Consider the following 9,282-nt stretch of genomic DNA (forward strand, 5'->3'; position numbering starts at 1 on the left):
TACTACTTGCTGCAACTGGATAGACTGAGAGCTGTTGGTCCTGCACAGACTACTGGTGATGTTGCTACTAGACAGCCAAGGTAAGATGCTTGATTATTGTGATAGTGATCATTTTGCAAACCATGAGCTGTATAAAACACGTCCCAGTGGTCTACAAATTCAACTATACTTTGATGATTTGGAGATGGTAAATCCTCTTGGATCAAAATGAAAAATATACTGCTCCCTTGTTTTGGGTTTTTGTTTGAGAAACGTAACCCCTGAATATAATTCAAGCCTGGCTGATATTTTCTGTTGCAAAAATCATTGAGCCACTTTTAGACTGCAAAAAAGTTCTAGAGAGAAAAGACATTGACAATGATAAGAGGAGAAACACAAACAGTGCATGGAACAGTCTTTTAACCGCTGACACTCTGTCTTTTCAAGCACTGTGTGGATATGGAGAGAGTTTTTCAGCAAATAGGTTCTGCCATATTTGCCTACAACGTATATTTCATGAAGATTAAAGTGCCACTCAGCAATCAAAAGCTGCGAATATATTTTGCAGACAGTGGTGATGGTAAAAATCTCATTCTGGTTTAGTACCATCTGTATGTTGTTACATAAATTACATTATATGATTAATTTGAGATGGTGCCAAACTCTACAGAACAGTGGACCTCAATGGCTGGAATTGCCCACCCCTGAAGTTAAAGATGAGACAGATTAACAGAGTATGTATCTGCAATTTTAGGACACTTAGACATGTCACGCATGCCGCATATTTTGCATATTACATATTTTTTCACATCAAATAAATATGCTGGTAGGTATGTTTTTATGCTGGGATGCTGGTTAGGTATGTTTTGATGCTGGTTTAAGATGGTTCTTTGCTGGTTTATGCTGGTCATGTAGCTGTTCAAAGACCACCTTAAACCAGCAAAGGACCAGCATAAACCACCTAACGACCAGCTAACTAGCACATTATTAAGAAAGGCGATTTGCAAAAGTGCATAACCCTTATACTTACTTCTGCTGTAGGAGAAGCTTTAAATAAAGCAAGTACCAAATTACTACAACCCTTTCATGATACTTAAAACAAGAGAATGAATGAATAATTTGGTAACTACAATTTAATTTAAATGAGGGAAAGAAATACAATGTGGCCATGATTTTTCAAAATGAGTAAGTTGTGGGAAGGAAATCTTTTATTTGTGGCTATTGCTGATATATTTTTTCCTTCATGTCATGTGCAGGGCTCTGTAATACGGTGAGCATGTTAGCACACGTTAGCATACCTTAAAAATCTTAGCCAAGTTATTAACTGTTATGTCTTCTTCTCTTAGAACTGCTGACAAGGAGCCCCCTTTCACAGTATAAGTGGTTCCAAAAACCAAAGACATCTTTCCAGTGTCTACAAGAATGTTCTAACTGCCCATTTTTGAAGACTGCAGCCAAATCTAAAGATTTGATTGGTCAAAAAACAAATAACCCCTAACACTAAACCAACCCAGTTCTAAGTTAGTACTGTTACATTTAACAGCACCAGTAACACATCATCAGATAGCATCGCTGTTACTGTTGTAAACACAACTGGATAATGATATTGTAAGCATTGTATGCCTTCAAAAAGAGGGAAAAAAATATCACAATGTCATCTGTGATATGAGTACCAATCACTAACAGTACCTGAACCAGCTGGTAAAACCCACATTACCAACCACATAAAATGGGTCCTATATTGTGCTGCGCTGATCTTCTGATCGGCACTATTTGTATTGTATTTTATTTTACGATATTTACATGCCAATTTCCAAATCAGCATTCAAATTACTTGTTAGAAAGTACAAAACACATTTTTCAATTCTGTGTTTTTTTTTTGTTTTTTTTTTTTTTTTTTTTTTAAATTATCTTAGTACTTTTTAAACTTCTTATCATATGAAAAATATATTTCCTGGCAACAGTGGCCAGCCCTTCCTAATCAACTGAGCTCCACAGAGCAAAGTGCAACCACAGAGCTAAGTGCGATTAAACAAACTGACGAGAGGATCTTTTCTGGTAAAACAAATTATTATATTTGCACTACATTTGAGTACCTTTATACACATGACTATCTTTGCACTATTGGCATAGTTGTTTTTTAACTAAATGCTATTATGGAATGGGTTTCTATTTTATAATCTGAACCTTTACGTGTTTTAATTTACTGATTCCGATTCAGAAACAAGAACGTCCAGCATCATGAGCTCTTCAACGGTTTTCGTCCACATTCAACCACCGACACAAAACGCACCAGCTGGGACTGTGACAACTGCTCCTGTGCCTGTTTATGTACAACAGGTGCCAGCAGTTTCACCTCTTCATGGACTTCAGGCTTTTCTGAAAAGCCAACCAAAAGCCCTTGGGGTAAGGAATTTTTCATAAGTTCAGATGACTTTTATGTATGCATGTCAGTGTGAGGTAAGAAAAAACAAAGTACATGAATACATAGCATAGACAAATTGTAATTGCATATTGTGACTTATTGCCTTTGTGACATTGCAGGAAAGACCTATATAAAAAAAGGTTGATCATTTACAGAGTATAATAAAACCTTCATTGTACCAGTCAAAGACGTCACAGAGAAGAATGTTTTAGGAGCTGTAATCTATTAAAAAATGTGAACAAAACTTACATTTTGAGTGTGGAACTCTCATTTTAAAATGTTTTGGATATTTTTCTAGCACAATCACAAGTTCAAAACTACAGCTGCTATAATTGTATATTCCACATTTTATACTGATCCACAAAATCTGATACTGATGTTTTAATTTACAAAAGATTCTTATCCTGCTCTGTTCATTCTTCTTGTCCCTCACAGACTGTCCAGATAATGATTGGTCTGTTCACTTTACTGTGTGGAATCGTGTCTACAGTTCATGCAGAATCCATCTTTGTCTACAGTGGTATCACTTACTGGGGATCTATCACTGTAAAAAAAACAATTCAGGATTCTGTCTTTTATAATGCAAGCTACATATTCCAATGTAAGCCTCTAATTGTTTTGTCTTTCTCTCTCCTCTCAGTACATTATAACAGGCTCACTCTCCATTGCTGCAGAAAACAAACTTAATTCACCCTCCAGTTTGTGTTTGGTATGTACACTTGTTACTTCCAAGCAGAGGCGGTGGAACCCTGTTATGTTTGTGCTGTTTTTATGTATTGATGTGTATTGATCTTCTTCCCTCCGCCCTAAAAGCGTATAGGCATTAATGACCGCATTCCAAACATGTCAGGAAGGTCCCAAATGTGCACATCTACTCGGGTGCATAAATGCACATCTGTCCAATACTACTGTAGGTGGTGAAATAATGATTTGCATTTTCAGTGTAATTGAATATGTATGTATGTCTTTTTCAGAGGGTTTTTTCTAGACAAAATGGCAAAAAAATAAATACATTTATAGATGAAAATTAAATCAAAGACTTTCTAGGCAGTTGATCTTCAAATCGTGCACACTGCAGCTAGGAATGTTGCTGGCAAAAAGTTATCAAACTAATTTTGTAATACTAATTAGTATTGTGAGTTGTACCAGTGAGAGCCAGCAAATGCATATAGGCAAGCAGTCAGGGCAGCATAAAAATATATATTTTTTATTTTTTATTTTATTTTATTGGACATTTGGAATGACTGCACTCATATCAATAAGTTATCGTTTACCATTAGTTATTCTAAAGCTGACTCCTTTTTTACACTGCACACGTCTGCGGCACATTTTGGCTGCAAGTTTTTGTTTCACTGTTGATGGCAGCATATTTGCTGTAACCTACACTCAGTGAAGATTGACTGAACACTGTTAGTGAAGTTGTTGAACAACAACAACAAATTTCTAAAAGATGTATTTTAATTGTATCATTAAAAAGGGTTACTCCGCCCCAAAATGAAAATTTTGTCATTAATCACTTACCCATGTCGTTCCAAACCCGTAAAATCTTCAGTCGTCTATGGAACACAATTTAAGAAATTTTGGATGAAAACCAAAAGGCTTGTAACAGCCTTAAAAACCTAAAAACAGCGTATCCGGCGTACGCAGTTTGCGTCCAGCGGATACTCTCCAAACTTGCGCTACGCTGATGTGGATGAGACAAAATTTTGTCTAAGCGATTAATGACACAATTTTCATTTTGGGGTGGAGTAACCCTTGAATTATCCACATGAGCCATTGGTTCTTGCTGCTGTATTTATTTACTTATGTCAAGTAGTTTATTTTTATCCTTCTCCGTAATAGTTATTTCTAATGTATTAATCTTTTCCCCCCCTTCCAATAGGTAAATGGTTCACTTGGAATGAACATTTTCAGTGCTATAACCGCAGGAACTGCCTTTATTTTAATTTCATTGGCTTTTGCTGTAGGACCATATGACACGTACTGTGACAGTCATGATTGTGCTTATTTTAGAACGAAGTATGAGGTAAGTCAAGCCTTAATCTGGGCTCATCTGTCCAGTGTTTTGTTTCCAACATTTCAGTAGTGGTTTAAAGATCTCTACTATTACTGATCATTTACAGTTCAAGAAGGCATTGGCATAACTGTTCAGTTTTACCTATATATTAGGGCTGTCTATTTAACAGGTTAATCTAATGAATTAGTTATAGAAAAACACGTTAACATTTTTTTACACAATTTAAGGAGGTGAACAACAATTTATAGTGGGTGTACTCTATAACATACTTCATGTACTTCATGTCTTTCTTTCTTCAGTTGTAAAGAAATTGTTTTTTGAGGAAAACATTTCAGCATTTTTCTCCATGTAATGGACTGATGTGGTGCCCCGATTTTGAACTTCCAAAATGCAGTTTAAATGCGGCTTCAAACGATCCCAAATGCGGTTGTAAATGATCCCAGCCGAGGAAGAAGGGTCTTATCTAGCGAAACGATCGGTTATTTTCATAAAAATAATACAATTTAAGTAATTTTTAATGTCAAACGCTCGTCTTATCTTGCTCTCCCTGAACTCTGTGTATTCTGGCTTAAAAACTCCAATCGTATTTTCTCCCTCAACTTCAAAATTGTCCTATATCGCTGTTTTACCTTTTTTGTTAAGGGTGTTTGATCTTCTTTGCAAACACTGGGTCTGTGTTTCTGCAGCGATGTAGGATGATTTTGAAGTTGAGGGAGAAAATACAATCTGAGTTTTTAAAGGGGGTGAGTACATTATCTGTAATTTGTTGTTCTGGAAGTGCACGTCTCCTTTAACACACTTAGCCCTGCCCCAAGAAATGCGTATTTTACATTTTATTAGGTGTGTTTGACTTGAAGTGGCACTTCACTATCTAAGATTGATGTCATACACAAATCGCTCTGTCCAGCAATGCTTCAAGCTGAACACACCTATTTACCTATTGGTGACGAACATGATGCAGGTCAACAATTCAGTTATATGCCCCCAAAATTAAAGAGATTGGGGAAAAATGCTCCTGTATGAGTTTTCGTCTCATATTTATATCTAATGATACAGTTGGGTACACTGTCACACGAATGCTGTTTGTGTCCCAAATAGCACAAGCGTAAATGTACCATTGATTTTATTCAACAGTTCAATAAAAAAGAATTTAATATTGTGTTGTATTATAGAAACAATATTGTCTGGTTTTGCACAGATTTGCAGACACAAATATATATCTATTAAAAAGTTTCTGAATAAATCTACGACTCGAGTGAATCAGGTGAACCAATGCTTCAGTGGCTCATTCACAAGGAGAGCCATTTACTTCATTTCTGAATGAATCAGCCCTTTGAAGGAATTAAATGAATAAATGAATCACTTGACTTTACTTTTGACTTTTCTTCACTTTGACTCATTAAGACATTTACTGCCACCTACTGGTAGTTTTAGTTTTCATTAAAAAAGTAACTTTACATTTACATATTAATAAAAAATCTTAAGATAAAAAGTGAAAATCTATACTAATTAAAAACTAATTAAAGGGATAGTTCACCCAAAAATTAAAAAAGAAAATGTTTTTTTTGTCTCCTAAAGCTACTTTTGTAATTTTCATGCTTTACTGATATAACACAATATTTAACAGGACTCAACTTGACAACAAAGATAGAGTGTGAGCTTTATTGAAACACAACGTGGTCAAACAGGCAGGGTCGATCTCCAAACAAACAGTGATATCCAGGGCAAGACAAAAGTGTCATCCAGAAACAGGCAAAAGGTCAAAAATCAAGTGAGCAGTCCAAAGTAACAAGTGAAACAAGGCAATGAAAATAACAAAGGAACAAGATTATGACTATGGCAATAGCAATAGCGAAGAAACAAGACAAAGAAATGAGGCAATGGAAAACACTTGGTAGATTCTGCAACTGCAAAACAATACTTTGCAAGGGACTTCTTCTTCTTACTTGTTTTTATTGGTGGTTCGCATTCTTAAATAGAGCATTACCGCTATCTACTGTGGGCTGTGAATCAGAGACTTGTATATCCCTATTCACAGATTATTCAGGACTCGGGATTTTGATGTTTTTTTCTTTGCAAGGAACTGTTTGGCATCTTTATATGGCTGCCAAACAGGTAGTCACCATAGAGAAAGCAGAGGGAGCTCTTACCCAATACTGTCTGTTACCCTCTGCTTACTCTATGGTGATTTCCTGTTTGGCAGCCATATAAAGAGGGCCATGCTGGCGTGGCGTTACACAATAACGGATTTAAATGATCTTTTCTGAGTAATTTCTAAGCCCAATTTGATGTGCGATTAATTTGATTAATCGTCACATTGTGTAATTAGATTCCAAATTGTAATTGTTTGACAGCCCTAATCTTAAATATTGCATAGTGTTTTTATTACTACATATAGTATTATTTATACTAATGTTGAATTTTCTCTCAGACCCTCTACTGGGGAATCCATAGTATATCTCTGGTATTTGCCTCCCTTGAGTTCATCATCTCCATCTATCTGTCAGCATATGCTTGTAAAGCCACCAGCTGCTGCTGCTGTTTTTCTCCACAAGTGAGTAATGCATCAATCAGGTTTTTTTGTCATCAAAACCCCTCAAATGAGTATATGGAAGTAGTTACTTTCAAGGGTGTTCACATTTAGGTTCACGCTTTACTGGCACCAACAAACACAAGCTATAATGGAAATATTTTTATTCTTAAATTCAGATTCACTGTGCAATTTAGCAAGATAATTTTATCGTAACAGGAGATTGCAATAAGCTGAAGTGAGTGACAGCCTATCTTTTATTATTTAGAATGTGTAAATAAAACATATGTTTTTCAGACAGATTCATGGGAATGATATCCAAATATTTATGTCAAATTCCCTCCTGAAATAGCCCACTGGATTGCCATAATGATAACCATAGCAATGGACAAATCAGAAATGTCTAAATAGAACATCCTCATTCATTTCAGAAAAACCCTCAGTAAATTAAATCTGGATCCAGGTCTATGAGAAACACACAAAAGTAAGATTTTTTACCAGCAGCAGAGGATGAATTTGTTGTTTTATAAAAATGAAGAAAGGAAATGAAAAGATGGGGTTATTGGATACACCCTATGAAAAAAAGCACATTGATTGACGGTCAGTGTGTTATCGTTCCATTTGCCCTGTTAGAAAGAGAACAAAGTATGCTATGTATGTGATAACTTGACACTTTTGTTCAGTGTTTAATCTGGTTTTAAAAACTTTTTTCTATGCTATAGTGCCGCCAATCTCATCCTTTTGTACAACATTCCCTTTTTTGTATTTAACATATTCCGTTTTGGTGAACTACTTTTCTTATGCCTCCCTAATTCCAAAACGTCATAACATAACTAGTAATAGAGGATTGAGCCATTGCATGTGCAGATTGATTAAGTGTAGGTGAAATACCTAAATCTGCACTTTTCATAAAGTCATAAAGTACTACATTCATTTTTCCAAAGGTGCCGTTTGTTCCACAAGTTTTAACTCCACAGCCCTGTGAATTTAGACCCAATCATTACCATGATCCTAACAACCCAGAGGTAAGAGAAGCTCAGAACACCATTTTAATTAGATTTTGAGTGAAATGGTAAAATAACTAACAGTTGATTAATTGGTGCAATAACTGTTTTTCTTGCAGATATCTGTGGTCAGCAACCCTGCCATGTATCACCATCATGCAGAAATTCCCCCACAATATAACGAATATGAAAGAATATGAAAATTAAAAAAGTGTTGTGGTGTTGCGGTAGTGTGATGTTTTTGTGGGATGCATACATTTCTCCAGTGATTTCACATCAGTGAAACTAGATTGTTTTAAACACTTACTATATAATCTGTAAGAATAAAGTATACTGAATAAAAACTGCTTATTAATTTTTATGTAATTTATTTATTTTTTTTTTACTTAGGGTTAGGGTTACTTGACTGTTACAACAATGGCCTGGCAGAAAAAGTAACAATCTCCTGGAGGACATACAGACATACATATCATTAAAACTTAAATAAAACAGAAAAAAAATGTTTCTTAAAACATATTTCTCAAGCATGAGTGATAAACTGTGTCATGCACTTTTTTGATTTAAACATGGTAAACAAATATTAAATAAGCTAAAAACTGTCTTAACAGGAGTTACATTTGAACTAAGGTATAACAAGCCATGCATGTCTTTGTTCTAAATTAAATTTTTTAAAAATGAGAAGTAACATCAATACAAAAAAATCAATTCATAAATCAGGCACACAAATAATTCACTTTGTAACGTTGTAATGGCTCAGCAAAATAAAGACTGTACAATTTATATAACACAAGCAGAGAGTTTTCATATAGTTTACCTACAAAGAGTTTAGTAAGCATTGTGTTAATTTAAAATGAAGTAGTTGTTATTGTACAGTCACATATGTCATCAGGATCACAGTTAACAATATTAACTATACTAAATGTATCTGAAATAGCATCCCATCCATTTTCCTCCATCACAATGGAACTAACCCTCCCTTGAAAACACAATGAACTGATTACTTTGCATCTACACAGTTTAATGTGCTTAAGGATTGTTCACCAGCATCTGTCATCTACTACAGCCTGCAGAACATATGAAGGCCAGCTTTTCTATTGATGAAATCTTTATAACCATCAGATGGAGGGAGGATAGGGATGTGGGTGCCGTTGATAAAACCCTTTACTTGGGGAACAAAATGCACTTCTTCAAATCTCTGTGTGATTTTTGGATGCCTTCTCTTCACCTGGCATCCGTATCGGATCTCAAATTGGTCTATTCATCATTCCCTTGCAGAAGATGTACACAAACCTTTTTACTGTGCTGTTGTGAACACCGAATTGATTTG

The 9,282-nt window shown here is 35.3% G+C and overlaps 1 protein-coding gene across 1 annotated transcript; it reads left to right on the plus strand.

The window, feature by feature from the left end:
• The first annotated feature begins 1,970 nt into the window (after positions 1-1,970).
• On the plus strand, positions 1,971-8,283 carry LOC127157574 (membrane-spanning 4-domains subfamily A member 4A-like). Its single transcript, XM_051100798.1, has 8 exons — positions 1,971-2,037; positions 2,201-2,385; positions 2,840-2,950; positions 3,045-3,113; positions 4,287-4,430; positions 6,853-6,975; positions 7,896-7,976; positions 8,075-8,283. The coding sequence occupies exons 2-8, from the start codon at positions 2,221-2,223 to the stop codon at positions 8,153-8,155; spliced, it is 774 nt and encodes a 257-aa protein (XP_050956755.1). The 5' UTR covers positions 1,971-2,037; positions 2,201-2,220; the 3' UTR covers positions 8,156-8,283.
• Positions 8,284-9,282: the final 999 nt, after the last annotated feature.

This window comes from Labeo rohita, unplaced genomic scaffold (genome assembly GCF_022985175.1).
Source record: "Labeo rohita strain BAU-BD-2019 unplaced genomic scaffold, IGBB_LRoh.1.0 scaffold_1117, whole genome shotgun sequence".
Lineage (NCBI taxonomy): Eukaryota > Metazoa > Chordata > Actinopteri > Cypriniformes > Cyprinidae > Labeo > Labeo rohita.